This window comes from Bos grunniens, chromosome 2, assembly GCF_055505025.1.
Source record: "Bos grunniens cultivar Pamir isolate PY7600 chromosome 2, Bosgru_T2T1.0, whole genome shotgun sequence".
Taxonomy (NCBI): domain Eukaryota; kingdom Metazoa; phylum Chordata; class Mammalia; order Artiodactyla; family Bovidae; genus Bos; species Bos grunniens.
Window position 1 is genome coordinate 114,237,024 of NC_141166.1, and position 16,724 is coordinate 114,253,747.

General features: G+C 36.1%; 1 protein-coding gene across 6 annotated transcripts in view; it reads right to left on the minus strand.

Annotated features, from left to right (window-relative positions):
• Positions 1–255: 255 nt before the first annotated feature.
• Positions 256–16,724, minus strand: part of OLA1 (Obg like ATPase 1) — a 164,362-nt gene continuing 147,893 nt past the window's right edge. For all 6 annotated transcript variants that reach the window (XM_086358855.1, XM_086358819.1, XM_086358865.1 and 3 more), the window contains 4 exons: positions 7,060–7,200; positions 6,275–6,371; positions 4,103–4,225; positions 256–775 (listed from right to left, as the gene is read on the minus strand). In XM_086358855.1, coding sequence (XP_086214981.1) covers positions 674–775; positions 4,103–4,225; positions 6,275–6,371; positions 7,060–7,200 — 463 coding nt within the window. In that variant the 3' untranslated portion in view covers positions 256–673. The remainder of the gene's footprint in view (positions 776–4,102; positions 4,226–6,274; positions 6,372–7,059; positions 7,201–16,724) is intronic.

The window sequence follows — 16,724 nt, forward strand, 5'->3', positions numbered from 1 at the left end:
GTGATATCATTGCTATCATCTTTCAATAAATGTCCATCTACAAATTAATTAACTTTCTGGAGACAAATCCCTGGTAGACTATTCTTCTGATTCCTATGAAAGACCCACTTCTAAGATACAATTGCAGCTGCCCCACACGCTAGTTACTGTGTCATACGCACGCCTTAAAATTCTGTAATCAGCAACCGCCAGGTGCCATATCGCATTCAGCACACCACAGTCAGTCAATACAGACATCCCCAAACACACCAAGGCTGGTTTTGTCAAATGTTTTATTGAGTGTAGACATCTGGAGTACTGTAAAACATGCATTATCTGTAGATTCAAAAAGGAGCAAGCCACATTGTCCTCACTGTCAAATGTGTCAGGCTTGGCATACATGATGGAGATTAATGAAGTATCATGAGAGTAATATGGTTCCTGAAAAGCTTCTACAATTCGGAGTAGGGTCTTAATCACGTGAAAAGCAAAGCTGTTCACATTTGGTGAACTTGCATCTCATTGGAGGTACACAGTATTTTAATTTTAAAACAAATAAAAATAATTGTTTGTAGAAGATTCCCATCACCCCAACTTTACCTGCCCTTTCAGTTTTCAGAAATTTTAATTAAAAAAAAAAAAAAAAGTATATGCCTTTTGGAAGTTGTACATTTATCTGAGCAATAATTAAAATTTATTTCTTCTTCGGTTGCTGAGGTGTATTAAATTTGAAGAAGATAATATCTCCATCTTCAACAATATAATTTCTGCCTTGTTGTCTGTACTTTCCAGCAGCCTGTAAATAAGAAATACAAAGGAAATGTGTTAGTTTACAATGAAATATATAAGGTAAATGGTAGGAGCACATGCAAAAAGTATTCCACATCTTGGGTCAGATTAAAGAAAAAAAAAATACAGGAAGGCACACAAGTTCAAAACTAGACTTGGAGAGAAGCAAAATATTCCTGATTTGGGCAGCACTAGATTTTCCATACATACATAATCATAATGTATTCTCCACTAAACTGTTGGTACATAAATGTAATTATACCAATATCATTAAGTTTCATTACATGCTGTTTATGGTACATTTCTGATGTGTCTGCAAACATCCGGCAAGTCACTGTAACAAACAGATCAAACCAGGCAGGAAAAAAAGATTATATAGTTAGGTTAAAGCTGCAATATTTACTTAAAGAAATTCTTTGGTGATACTGATGATGCCAAAGACACAGCATGCTACAAGTATCAATTGGAATTACAGATTTTAAATTGCTTCTTTGTAGTTTTTAATTTGATCTTGACAATGGCCGTACACAATGGTGTATACTAAAATTCAACACACAGAAGTTTACTGACTAATGGCCGTAGTTACAAGCAGACTCTAACAGGTTGGAAATGCAAAGATAGGTATTTTTTTCCACTTGTAAATCAGTCGGCAAAGCAACTGATTCCACCTGCTGGCACGCAGATCAAGATGAGCAATCTTCTGGTGATTCTTGTACAAATAAGCAGCAGTTACACAGAGACTCAGGTTCCCTGTGGGGCACAGCACACACACTTCATCCTCAGCACGACAGGGTCTTCAATATCTACACATCCACACTGCACACTGCACACCACCAACCCTGTCCTGCGTGACCTGACGTCAACCACGCAACACTGAGGACCTGGGGGTCTTTTAGAAAAACAAAAAATTCTCAAAAGTATTTTCCTTCTGCTAGAACTTATCGAGAACACAAAACCTTTGACCAACAAGATTAGTACTTCCCTTTGAAGATATTGATAAGAATGTTCAAAGTCAAGTGCAATTATACTAATCAGAAACAAGACTAAGATCATACATCTGAGGTTAAAATCAACAAACCAGGTCACAGAGCCCTAGTAAGCATATTACAATTATCTAGACCACATATAAAAATCACCTACTAAGTGCTTTTAAAAATGAAGCTAATTTTTAAAAAGTCAACATACCCTAACATTTTAAAAGGCACACACACACACACACACACACAATACTCTTATACGATTTTTTCCAAAGTTGTAATGTATGGAAGGCCGTGTGCTACTTGTCTTGAGAATCTAAAGTCCAATGTTATAAAACTATATAGACAATTTAAATCAAATACATAATTGGCATGACATATTAAGTGTAAGTTTATATACTTTGTTATGACTCAAGTTTACTACTAATTAAAGGTGACAGTGTTCCTTTAAATTCTCTAGAGACCATTTAATCCATTTCCACTGCTATCAGAAACACTGGTTGGAAAAAAAAATCAATACCCATTTGTGAATCTTGAGTATGTATTAAACAAGACACGTCTAACCAGTTCATTTGCACTTGAAAGCAGCCATCTGTAGAAGCCAGCTTTGCCTAAGCAGATATGATTGCTAATAATGTGATATCCCTGTAGACTACAAAGCCCACACAGAGCTATTCAGTATATAGTTCACAGCACTGGCATTAAATTAGTTATGCTGCACTGATGTTTGAAATACATATACATACATATACATACATACACATATACACAATCTTGCTCTCAAACCTAAAACTTACGTGATAATATGCAAGTATTTGTTGAATAAAAGAAATTCATAAATGCTTTATTTAATTTGGAGTTCAAATTTTGAAATGTTTTGGAAATTAAAAAAGAAAAAAAAAAGCCTAAAATACTTAATGGTATTCTAAGCTGAAAAGCCAGAGGTCAACCTTTTCCAGTTTATTGCATAAAACCTCCTAGTTATTGTTAAGCATTTCTACAAGCAGGCAACATTTTTTTTTTACTGTATATTATAACATTTCTGTATTGTTAAAGGAAGTATTCACAATTTATATAACTTTCAAGTTTATAAATTACAACATAGACATCTATTAAGGGTTGGTAAAACAGGCTTATCCCATGAGAATATAAAAAAGAAGCATCTGATTTCTGAATTCTAGTAATAGAAAAGTATCCTTATTTTAACCTTTAGTCTATGAAAAATATATATGCCAGCATGACATAACATGTTGAAAAATAATCTGAGAGTTTTCAAGTCTAATTAGTATTCTTGACAAAGTTCAATCTTAATACACTGAACTTGCATATCTAACTATCGCCACAGATGACAACACTGAGAAGTTAATGACTTTGTTTAGTATAAACTGTAACTTCTTTCACGCCTTTAAAAAAAACAAAATGGCTCTCATTCCACATTGAACCAACTACACCAAGATTTCCCCCTTCTCTTCCTGGGGTTTCAACAATTCTATTATAGTCCTGCTGTTCCATATGATCTCTCCAATGATACCAATGAGAATAAACTTGAAATAAACTTTTTTGGATTTCTTTAAAATTAGGAAATATACAAGACTGCTCTAAAAATTTTTTTTAAACATTTTCTATACTAGTCTTCAAATAACAAATTAAAGGTAAAGACGCCTGCTTATAATGCCAGTTTACCTCCCTGACCTGTCTGTTGATTAGAGTTGACACACCTACTGGATTTTGCTAAGTAAACCTAATAAAGTCAAACAAAATCAAGTCTCTAACAGAGTTTACATTAAAAGAAATCATTCATTACGTCTGCATAACACAGCTTCACTATTAGTGGATGCAAACTAAATTATACTTATTAGCTAAAATAAAGCACAATTTTGGACCTGCCCTCTAGTGTTGAGAAAGCAAATTAAGCTCTCAGAGATCTTTTTTAAAAAAAGTACAACCATGAAGTTCAGCAAAAACAGGTTTTATTTGACTAAATTTACATTGTTTTCCTTGAATTAACCCATATGTATACACATACTACTTTTATTTCAGATATTCAAGTATAATAAGTTCAAGTTTTCACTGGTCATCAGTGAACAAATTCTTTGAAATTATTGATAACTACTTAAAGCCAGCTTTAAAATTTCTTTTTCAGTTTTAGAAAAACACCACAAAATTAATAACAATTTATACATTTAAAAAGCTGCCTAAGAGTATGTAAATATCTATGGCTCAGTTGATAGTACATACAGTTGATAGTTAACACTAACGCTGACACAGTTTAAAAGATCGTTATCATTCATTTGAATCATGAGTATCTTCATATCAGCAAAAATTATTAAGTATGAAACTAGAAAATAATTCCTTACCTTGACTGCATTTTCAGAACCTTCCTCTTTAAAATCTTCGTATTTCATTACTTCAGCCATAATGAATCCTTTTTCAAAATCTGTGTGAATCTTTCCTGCAGCTTGAGGAGCCTTCGTCCCTTTCTTTGAAAAGGAAGACCAGGGAAAACTAATTGCATTTATGATGACTGATTGAAAGCGTAGAGTTTCTTTTGTTTTATCTGCAGTTGGGTTCAACTTAAACTTAGTTTAATAACAGTTAAGATGTCTGATATACAAATTAGAACATTTTCAATACAGGGCACTATCTGAGCAGCAGATTTAGCACAGACAAATCAGTAGATGTTAAAGCAGCGTAGCTTTGTTTTTCCTAACAGTCATCCACAGATTTATCGATTTAGATGCAGTGGCCTGGTTTGGTGTAGGTTTCATTTCGATTTTCTATTCTTCACGGTGGGGAAAAAAAAAGGATTTTAAAAGTAGCTTTCAAGCTGAATTATCAAAGGTTTTAAAAAGATAAAAAGCCTTGAAAATTTCAGCTCATCTAAAGAACATATAAAAATCAATATATAAAGGGACATTTTTAAGATATTTCCAACAAATCATACAATCTATGTTCAGCAAATAATTTTTAAATCCTCATAAAATTTTGAACACTTTACATAATAAACCCTGCCTCTAACCACCATGAGAGAAAATTCAAGTTGATATAGGAAGAGAAATGTCTTATAATTACCCCATATGTTAAACTACAAGGACATACATTCCAGACACACACAACCATGGAAAGAAATTTGAGAAATAATGGTGACCTAAAGGCTGCTTAATAAAGCATGTTAAAGTGATAAGGAGTCTGACACTATAAAGCACAGTTTTTACAATAAAAGATGTATTGGGTTAATATGGCTACTCACTGATGCTTACCTGACTAAATATCCTAGCACATTAAATCATGGATACTTACAATCAGTCTTAAGATAAACCAGCTTTCACATTTTCAAGCCCAGAACATGTTATCTTTCCTTCTGCACATACTTAAGTTTGGAAGTTTTAAGGCTTTAAAATATACAGTAAAAATAAACCCTAGCAATTTGTTTACCAACCCAAATTGCTTTGACATAATTTGTATGTCGATATAAAAGGACCTTAGTTATAAGTCAATCAAATGTTTTTTTTAACAAAGAAAAGAGGAGATCAAAGAAAAGCGAATCTCACATTCACACGACGCCTTTAACATTATGCTGAACTGACTTCATGCTCCTATCCATCTTAAATCAAAATAAATGTAATAATAAATTAATGTAGCCAGTGAAAACAGGAATGAAAGCAGCCCTAAAATTCATCATGTACCATACACTAAGAAAGCATAATAAAAGAATGAATAAGACACTGAATATTTCTGAAAGTTCAGATGTTATTTTTAGATTCTGTAAGACGATTTTGGATTACATATGTTTCAAAATATTTTTCAACAGTAACTACCGTATTACAATGTATTTTCACTTAAAAGCCAGCCATTACAGTTCTGTTTCTATTGTCCTTTGGGAATAAATTAGTCATTCTTTCTGGTGGCAATCAGTTATATATCAATATTTTAAAAATACGCATCACATTATTAAAGAAGACTGAATATAAAACACTGTAAAAATAAACACTATTTCTATAAATTCAAATTTTAAAAGGCATGAATTATTACACATTGAGTTTAGCTCTTTAGCTCTTTAGCCCAACTGTGTATCTATGAAGAGCATAATGATGTCATATTGCTTTTATTGCTGAAAATGTAATCCGAGCAAAGCAAAGGAGGAAAGAACCACCCGCAACCCAAACAAACTTAGCGAATACAAAATGAAAAGCAACATCAATTTCACTGCAGACAAACCCAGTCACACAGATTAAGCAAGCACAATACTGGTGCGTCTTATCTCTGACCACAGGAGGAGGGTAGACAGATTCTACAGGATGAAGAAATTCAGACTATGTAATAGGCAGAATCAATTGTTACCTGCCTCAATCAATGCCGCTCCACTTTCACTGTTCAGCAGCTCACAAATAATTAAAGTTATCCTGGACAAAAACCTCATCTGTAATGACTAGCTAACCGCCACCATGACAAACTTCAAAGTCAGTGATATCAATCTGAATTCAATAGTGTGGAACTGGATATAGCTGATGAATAAGTATGAATCTTACCCTGATGGTCCATGCACGCACTTCATCTGGGCCTGCAGTGAAAAAGTATTCTAGTTGGAGTGCTGCAAACCCAGCCTTAATGATCTTTGGCAAAGCGCTGAAATAAAATGAAACAAATTCACTCAACATATAAGTAGATTGTGCCAGAGATCAGTATGAACCTAAAATATTCATTTCAAGCAGAAAATGTTAGAGAGATTAGTAAATGACCATTTTTCTTTTATAATACACTTGAAGAGGTCAGAAAGCATGTAACTATTCCTAAAAAATCTCTTCAAAAATTAGTTTTAATTATATTAGTCTAAATATATCATTTTGAATTGTTTACTATAGAAAAAGAAAAATTTGATCTACCCATTCTATGGTTATTTTCCTCCAATATCAGTTATTTCCCAGACGTGGGTCATGAAAGCAAAATTATTTGATTGAAATCCAATGTTTAAACAATATATTACTGTTACTCAGAAAAAAATTAAGGCAATTGATTCACTCTTTCCCCGCCCCCACTGAACATGACGAAAGAGTTTTGGCGATCATTCCTTCTCAAAAATATACATAACTAATACCTATGTTATAATTAAAACACTGTACAGAGATGACAGATGACAGTTAAAAACTTAATTTAAAATAAATCTTTTCACTCTGTCTCATGGTAAAGAAAGGAGAAGATTCCCTCTTTATAATGGTAATTACTCTGTCATTTATTATTCTATCAGCGCAAGCAATTAAATTACTGCAAGGAAATAGTTGATAATAAAGTGTAGGGAAAATGAATGCTAATTAACCTTTGTGTCATGTTCGCTTCCAGATACTTCTGTCTCTCCTCAGCACTCAATTCTTGCAACCTGAGTTCCAAGGCCCCACTAAAAGGAATGACCAAGGCACCTGGGTCATACTTGTCCACCCACTCTTTAATTTTTATCAACCTGTAGACAAAAAAGGGCACAACATTATCTTGTAGTGCATGCATGACTGTACCACATTCATTATTATCAAGTAGCGCATACATATTCATAAGAATTGCACGGTTTTATGATGCCATCTTTTTGTGTATAGCTTTCCAAGGTCAAGGCATTAACAGGCAGCAACTGCTTCAGGTACACGCCATAATATTTTACTGTAATCTAGTTTTATGTTAACATTATCTATAGGAACTATCGTACAAATATTTTAAAACTTTTTGCAGTTACACTAAATTCATTCAGTATTAACACCTGTGACCTTGAGAATCTCAATGTTATGATTTACTATCTTCCTTTACAAAATAAATTTTTAAAAAGCAAAAAACACGAAGTTCTGGATTTACAGGAATCACACCTAAAAGTATCAGCTAATTTTGAGGAGCTTTGACAAATAATTAATTTGTTCCTCCCAGATATCTATATGCCTAGTTCAATTCCTTCTTGGACTAACAAGACCTTACAGTTGTCACTGGTTTTGAGATTTTTGCTAATCTCCCCGCCCCCCCCAAAGTCCAAATATATAGGTTTACAAACCTGGTTGATTGTGTATACATTGTTCTCATGAATCTCACTTTTGTAGAATCATGAATAACAGAACTACAGAGGAAATAAATTCCTTTAATAGAAAAGGGTTTGGAAAGCCAAATCAGTTAGGAAATTGATATCAAGTATTACCTGAAAAGACATTATTGATTCTTTTCAGAATCATTTCAGATTCTAAAGCATTATTGAGTGATTTCTTCCCAAGCATGGAATTTTTTTTCTTTGTAATTTATTTTTTTATTGAAGGATAATTGCTTTACAGAATTTTGTAAGCATGGAGCAATTTAGCAAAGTGGCAGTTAGAGCATAAATGAAGTAAGTGTAGTGAGTATATTAACTAGGTTCTGATCCTACCACTATGCTAGCTTTTTACTCTTGGCAGGTTTCTAAACCTTTCTAAACTTCAGTTTCCTTATTCACAGAAATAGTAAGAGTACACATTATACTGTAGGTAAAGAACCTAGAAAAGTAAAGCTTGGCATATCATAAACAAATATTAACAGCAATTACTATTAATATTTTTATTCTCAGATAATCACAGCAGACATGCCTATGATTCTGGGATAGAGCTTAGTATAGAAATGGGTATAGATTTCACAGTTCAAGGTATATCACTTATACTTGTCTCGCATATTTAGACCAAGGCTTTAATAACTATCATGATAGAAAATTGAGGCAGAAATCCTTAAAAAAAAACAATGTAAAACATCACTACAGTGGATAAGAAACACAAGAACTAAACCCTAACACTTACCATCAAACAAAACGGCAGGGATCAGAGTTATCAGAAAATTAAGAACATGGACTACTGAGTAGAATGGGATAAAGGAATGAAAAACTCACACAATAGTTCATACATGTTTGCTATATGAGGCTAACCTATAATTTATTTATTTACTATTTATCAATGGGGAACTCCCTGGTGGTCCAGTGGTTAAGATTCCATGCTTTCATTGCAGGGGGCACAAGTTCAATCCCTGGTTGGGGAACTAAGATCCCACATGCTGCATGGTGTGGCCAAAAAAAAACAAAACAAAAACAAACTATCAGTGATTTTTTATCTTTGTAATATTTTTTTTTTTTCCCTTTTGGTCATATCCTAGAAATAATGGACCAACCCCTAAGATGTATTTTGGAACCAAATATATGTCCTTTAAAAGAGGAAATCCAAACCAGTTGTTTTCTTATCCAAAATTATGAAGGAAAGAACATTATGAGATTCTAACTTATTTTACAGACTTACACTATTCAAACAAAACTGTATTTTAAAATTTTTCATTGATGGTTTTAGTAACCGCAAGCCAGAATCAGAAATCAGAAATGTAATAAAAAAAGGAAAAATAACATACCAAATATAGATTCAATGAAAATAAAATAAAACAAGCCCATGCAAAAGAAAACAAAAATATCATATACGTTTTGTTTCAAAAATATGGTCAACATAGCTAATAAAACTAGAACAGTTATGAGACAACAAGACAAGAAATAATGACTTTGGCTAAAATATCAATTCAGAATAACAATAGTTTTACCCTGTCATTTTAACAGCCTTTCCTGCAGATTCCTCAGAGGGATTATTTGCATTCCTCAGGTGTTCTATTGTACAATTCAGATGAATAAAGACTTACAAATCATTCCTCTACCGCCAATGCGAGACTTTGATCTGCTGAATACACTATTGTACCTTAACTATAATTGGCAAAAAACCTGCCAGTGTAGAGCATCACAAGCTTAATAACAAAGGAGAATATCTCAAAGTGTTGACAGATGATCTTCATAATGCAGAAGCAGAGCTGGAACATGTTAGCAGTAAATGAGCACTGAGGTCTAAAGGTCTCTAAAGTGACTGACATCAGACCTGCTACAGCCTCACTGAAAGAAAAAGGTACCGTGGCACTCTCCGTAAAGTGAGTTAGGTCTTTGCCTGCGAGCTTCACTTTTGTGACTTTCCCTGTCATAGAAAACACAGGGAAGATGAAAAGTGAGTTAGGTTCTTTGGCTGTCTGCTTTACTTTTGTTACTTTTACTATCAAACAAAAGTGAGAAATGCCCCAAAGTAATTTTTAATTACATATTTGAAATAAACCTTGAGTAATTAAAAATATGACTTGATTTCAAGATTATAGACTAAAATACATATAATATATCTATTAGGTCTGATGGTTACAAAAGTGTGATAATGAGGCCAAGATCACAAGTTTGAACCCCATTGGGACCAGTTACCTTTTGCAGAAAGCTATCTATTCTGTTGCTGCAAACTGTACCCCAAACTCATCTCAAAAATGTGAGCTATGGTACATGAGGGAATACGGAAAATCAAAGTCGCACTCAGGACCACTGCAAGAAAAACAATTTCAAGTACAATACACGCTGTCAAAGTGACTGAATAGTAATCTCCATACACAAATGTTAGCCAATGTCTAAAGAAAGCTATCTAATAGTAACCAAAATAATAATGATATTGTCATAGAATACCAAATTATAGGAGGGGAGAAGAAACAGTAAAGACAGGACACTCCCAAGGAATTAAACTGCAAAGACTTTCACAACATTCATTTTATAAATTTATATAAACAGATTATTGCACAAAGCTGCAGATTACCGATAAGGAGTCAGAGCCACACTGATTTCCCCAAAGTTTTATGAGCGACAAATGGAAAGAAGAACTGCCATTAGTGGTACTTTTCTTCCTACTAATGATTCTACAGCAAGCGGACTAAGCAGGGACAATCAATTTTAAGGCTAAAGGGTTATGCTTTGAAATTCACTGGCAGGTTTTGATATGGTAGAGTCTTTGGCAAAATGAGATCTTTAGTATTAAGCTAGCTTTAGATTTCTAAAAGATTATGTCTCAAATTTACTTTTGGTTTTATAATCTGACCTTCTTATCCAGTCACGAAATTTCAGATTTCATAATTTGATTTTCCTTGGGTTAATTTACATGGTTTGTATTTCTCTTCCCAGATACAAATTCTATTTCTAAAAATTACATTTGTCTGTCTTTGAAATCTACCTGTTCTTTTTTGGTAACATTTTATTCTTGTTTAATGAATTCTCATTCCCTACAATATTTTTAAAAGATTAACTGAAGGTTTCTCTCAGACTGTTCTAGTTACTTCTAGTTTCTTGTGTGTAACTCTGCCTGACCCCCTTTAACATGCCATCTTCTAATCTCTCAAAATGGGTGGCTCCTGTGTATGTGCCGTTGTTCTTGGATGTGTGATCATTTGGCAGAAGCTGTTTTGTTCCAAGAGAATCTGTGATCAAACCCCTGGGTTGTTGAGATATATTTATGACATAGTTTTGTGGGTTTTTTTTCTTCTAGGGAAAGACCTATGGAGGATTTCGGGCTCTGAAACATTTTGAGGCTTAGAGTTTCTGCACTAGGTTATTGGTAATGTAGACAGTGAGGCCCAGTCTCTAGTTTCCTGAGAATAACCGTTTCTTCCCTTTTATAAAAGGGGTGGGAGCTGGGGGTGCATGTTTCTCGTGTCTGACATGGAAAGGACAGCTCTTTCTAGGTTTACGAGTGTGCAGTTCTGGCACCTGTAGCGTGCGTCTTATCCCTGTATGGACACTAAGGCCTCTAAGCCATATGAGATATTTTCCCTGAGGACCATACACTGTTGAGTTCACTTTCTACCATCAGAGTTTCCTCTTTGTTTCTGACCCGTGAGAACCCCTTTTCTTGCTTTCAAGTCCTGCCATGTTCTAAAAATACCACATCATCAAAAATACTATCTTTCCTGGTTATTTCCTCTGATGTTTCTATATACAAGAAACAAGAAGGGAGCTTCCTGTATTGGCTGAGTCCATCTCAGCGATACTATTTGATATTCTGCATAAAACTAAATTTTTGCAACTTAAACTCCTGAAATACTTTTCTCTGATATACTTTAATATGTATTTTAATTTATTCTTTTCTACATTTCATGTCCATCCAGTCATTCAACTATGCCCAGCTATTCAAATTCTACTTTTCTAAAAATCCTTTAAAGATGGCACAATTTAGCACTAAAGCCAAGTTCAGTTTAGTTCAGTTCAGTTGCTCAGTCATGTCCGACTCTTTGCGACCCCATGAACTGCAGCACGCCAGGCCTTCTGGTCCATCACCAACTGCCGGAGTCCACCCAAATCCATGTCCATTGAGTCGGTGATGCCTTCCAACCATCTCATCATCTGTCATCCCCTTCTCCTCCTGCCCTCAATCTTTCCCAGCATCAGGGTTTTTCCAATGAGTCAGCTCTTTGCATCAGGTGGCCCAAGTATTGGAGTTTCAGCTTCAACATCAGTCCTTCCAATGAACGCCCAGGACTGATCTCCTTTAGAATGGACTGGTTGGATCTCCTTGCAGTCCAAGGGACTCTCAAGAGTCTTCTCCAACACCACAGTTCAAAAGCATCAATTCTTCGGTGCTCAGCATTCTTTATAGTCCAACTCTCACATCCATACATGACCACTGGAAAAACCATAGCCTTGACTAGATGGACCTTTGTTGACAAAGTAATGTCTCTGCTTTTTAATACACTGTCTAGGTTGGTGATAACTTTCCTTCCAAGGAGTAAGTGTTTTTTAATTTCATGGCTGCAGTCACCATCTGCAGTGATTTTGGAGCCCAGAAAAATAAAGTCTAACACGGTCTCTACTGTTTCCCCATCTATTTCCCATGAAGTGATGGGACCAGATGCCATGATCTTAGTTTTCTGAATGTTGAGCTTTAAGCCAACTTTTTCACTCTCCTCTTTCACTTTCATCAAGAGGCTCTTCAGTTCTTCACTTTCTGCCATAAGGGTGGTGTCATCTGCATATCTGAGGTTATTGATATTCCTCCTGGCAGTCTTGATTCCAGCTTTTGCTTCCTCCAGCCCAGAGTTTCTCATGATGTATTCTGCATATAAGTTAAATAAGTAGGGTGACAATATACAGCCTTGACATACTCCTTTTCCTATTTGGAACCAGTCTGTTGTTCCATGCCCACTTCTAACTGTTGCTTCTTGACCTGCATACAGATTTCTCAGGAGGCAGGTCAGGTGGTCTGGTATTCCCATCTCTTGAAGAATTTTCCAAAGTGTAGATATACCATAAATCCAGGGGGCACTGATAAACACTGAGCTTATGTCTAGTCTTCTTCCTTGCAAGTTTCCTCTCATTTTTATTAAAACTGTTCAAAGTCCCAAATAATGACTTTTAAGAAAATCACATTTTTCTTTTCCATTTTCCAAACATGTTCACTGCAAATTAATGCTCATTTGCAGTGTTCTAAAAGAAACAAACATATACCCCATAAACAATATTCAAGACCAAATAATTAGCTCTAGAACATTCAAAGTTCCCAACCCTTCAAAATTCTGTTTGAATAAAGTTACTAGAGTGAGGTTATTAAGGAAGTCAATGGGAAAAAAAGAGCTAGAAAGAAGAAATACCAAAAACTTCTAATCTAATTATTAGTCTTGGAAATCTAATCCCTCTTCTAAAAGAGATCCCCATCTGTTATCTATGTAACTGACTTCAGGTTTCAATGTTCTTGTCTGACTTGATGGAACTGTGCAGGACAACAATTAAACTCTGCTCCACAGAGTGTGGTCTCATCACCTGGGTGCTTCTTAGAAATGAAGAATCTCAGAATCTGCATTTTAATAAGATCGTCAGGTATTTCACATGCACACTAAACTTTCAGAAGCACTGAATTAAAGGACTTTGAAAATAAAAGCACTTTAAGTGAAAACATAGAAATGTCTGCAAGAATTCTGCAGACCAACTAATAACTAAGCAGATCTTGACTACCTATCCCATTGACATGAGAGGGGTGAGAATAATAGAAAAATTCCTGCTCACATCTCCCAGGCTCAAATCCAAAAGAGAAAAAACTTACCAGAATTTCAGAAAGTATAAGGAAAATGTTTGCTCTGACACCCCTGCAGTATCAAAGACGTTTTAGATTCAGGGTAAAAATAATTAGTTTAAACAGAATTACTATGGTCAACAGTTTCTTTATAAGACATAATTCATCTCTCTTATTCTAGTAAGCCTCAATACCTGGAAAAACATCGGGAAGTTAGCTTTGGAATCTAGATTCAAATTATAAGAAATGAGCCCAGCAAAGAGGACTCTGTGAAATCTGAATTCATATCAAGTAAAAGGGATATTACCACAAATTGTTCCCTATGAGGACCTCACAGAACCACTGTCTGGAAAACCTTGTTCATTTTTGCAGTCACTGTATTAAAAGTGGCATTTGTAATATACACATTTGTGTACACACACACACAAATGTTGCAATGAATAAACAGGAGAAATCTTAAGGATGAATCCTAATTTCTTTGAGTAAATCATAGTAATCCCATTCTCCAGCTGGCAACTTGACTGAGAGTTGCCATGTGAACCAGTTCTGGTCAATAGGGCATGAGAGGAAGCTTGCTACAGGCTTCAAGAAGATTCTGAAAGGCTCCTTTAGCTCTTAAATAGGGTAAAGAAGAGTGTCTCTGCTGGACACTATGTCTGGATTTTATCTCTAGAATTCTAACAGCTATACTTTGACCAAAAGAATGGATGTACGGAAAGATGAGAAAAACCCTTGTTCTTAAAACGATCACAGAAACACTGAATTAACCAAAGCTGGAGACAAACTACCCTGGGTTTAACTATTACATGTTGGGATTGTCTTCGTTATTTGCAGCATCCTGATACTGACTCTGACCACATTTTAGGGTTCTCTTCATTTGAATATATGAACGCAGCTCCTCTTAAATGGTCTAACTTATTTTTTAGAATAGCAGCTACTGTAGAGCTTTCCTTGAGCATCCATATAGATGGATGTTATTACCACACTGCCTCCTATGCTATAAATTGCCTATTTGGGGGCGTTTATCTCTTCCCAGTATAATAAAAACTTTGTGAGGTCAGGCACTTGTCTTTGTTCCCTGATATATCTAAAGAACTCTACTAGCACAGCACTGGCATATAGTGAACGTTCAGACATTTTCTGAATGGATAACAAAGTGGAAAGTGTTTTAACAATAATTAGCTGAGGGCCTATAGGTAGTATTTAAGTTCTCTTAGCTTTAGTTTTGGAGAAGGCAATGGCACCCCACTCCAGTACTCTTGCCTGGAAAATCCCATGGACGGAGGAGCCTGGAAGGCTGCAGTCCATGGGGTCGTTAAGAGTCAGACACGACTGAGCGACTTCACTTTTTCTTTTCACCTTCATGCATTGGAGAAGGAAATGGCAACCCACTCCAGTGTTCTTGCCTGGAGAATCCCAGGGACGGGGGAGCCTGGTGGGCTGCCGTCTATGGGGTCGCACAGAGTTGGACACGACTGAAATGACCTAGCAGCAGCAGCAGCTTTAGTTTGGAGAAGGCAATGGCAACCCACTCCAGTACTCTTGCCTGGAAAATCCCATGGATGGAGGAGCCTGGTAGGCTGCAGTCCATGGGGTCACTAAGAGTCGGACACGACTGGGCGACTTCACTTTCACTTTTCACTTTCATGCATTGGAGAAGGAAATGGCAACCCACCCCAGTGTTCTTGCCTGGAGAATCCCAGGGACAGGGGAGCCTGGTGGGCTGCCGTCTATGGGGTCACACAGAGTCAGACACGACTGAAGTGACTTAGCAGCAGCAGCTGCAGCAGCAGCTTTAGTTTACACACCTGCAAAATGCTGAGAAGTTTTCAAACGGTTCTGGGTTCCCTACAGGAACTTTCAAGGTGCTAGGAGGAGAAACCGTGGAAAAAGAAAAAGAGGAACAAGAGGGAGGTTTGAAACTCTCCACTTTTGCATTTCAACCAGAGCTGCATCATTCTGCCATGATGGATTTTTGCATCAGAGTTCATCAGAAGAAAGAGTTCTGTTGTTTTCAACAGCTCTAAAGTTCAATGATTAAGTGATCCTTTTAAGACTGCAAACTCTATCATTTTATGCCACATGCCAGAAGTGAATTACAAGTGCTGAAATCTTAAAGCACTTCAAATTTTGGCTTAAATGTTATTTTCTACCATCTTAAAAAAAAGAAAAAGCTCTCCTTTTCCATTTTCTGTCACTCTATTCCCTCACTTTGACTTATTTTTCTTCACAGAACTTATTATATTATGTTCTTAGTGTTTATTGTCTTCCACTCATTATTTCATTCCCTACTCCAGGTGATCTTCCTGACCCAGGCATTGAATCTGTGTCTCTTGTGTCTCCTGCATTGGCAGGCGGATTCTTTACCACCAGTGCCACCTGGGAAGCCCCACTGGGAAACCCACTTACTCACTTATTCAGTTCAGTTCAGTTGCTCAGTTGTGTCCGACTCTTTGTGACCCCATGAACCGCAGCACGCCAGGCCTCCCGGTCCATCACCAGCTCCCGGAGTCCACCCAAACCCATGTCCATTGAGTCGGTGATGCCATCCAACCATCTTATCCTCTGTTGCTCCCTTCTCCTCCCGCCCTCAATCTTTCCCAGCATCAGGGATTTTTTCAAATGAGTCAGCTCTTTGGATCAGGTGGCCAAAATATTAGAGTTTCAGTTTCAGCATCAGTCCTTCCAATGAATATTCAGGACTGATCTCCTTTAGGATGGACTGGTTGGATCTCCTCGCAGTCCAAGGGGCTCTCAAGAGTCTTCTCCAACAGCACAGTTCAAAAGCATCAATTCTTCTGCGCTCAGCTTTCTTTATAGTCCAACTCTCACATCAATACATGACCGCTGGAAAAACCATAGCCTTAACTAGACGGACCTTTGTTGACAAAGTAATGTCTCTGCTTTTCAATATGCTGTCTTGGTTGGTCATAGCTTTCCTTCCAGGGAGTAAGCATCTTTTAATTTCATGGCTGCATTCACCATCTGCAGTGATTTTGGAGCCCAGAAAAATAAAGTCAGCCACTGTTTATTAGGGCAAAGGAATTTTTTAAAATATTTTGTTCACTGCAATATTTCCAGTACCACTTATGATAGAAAAAAA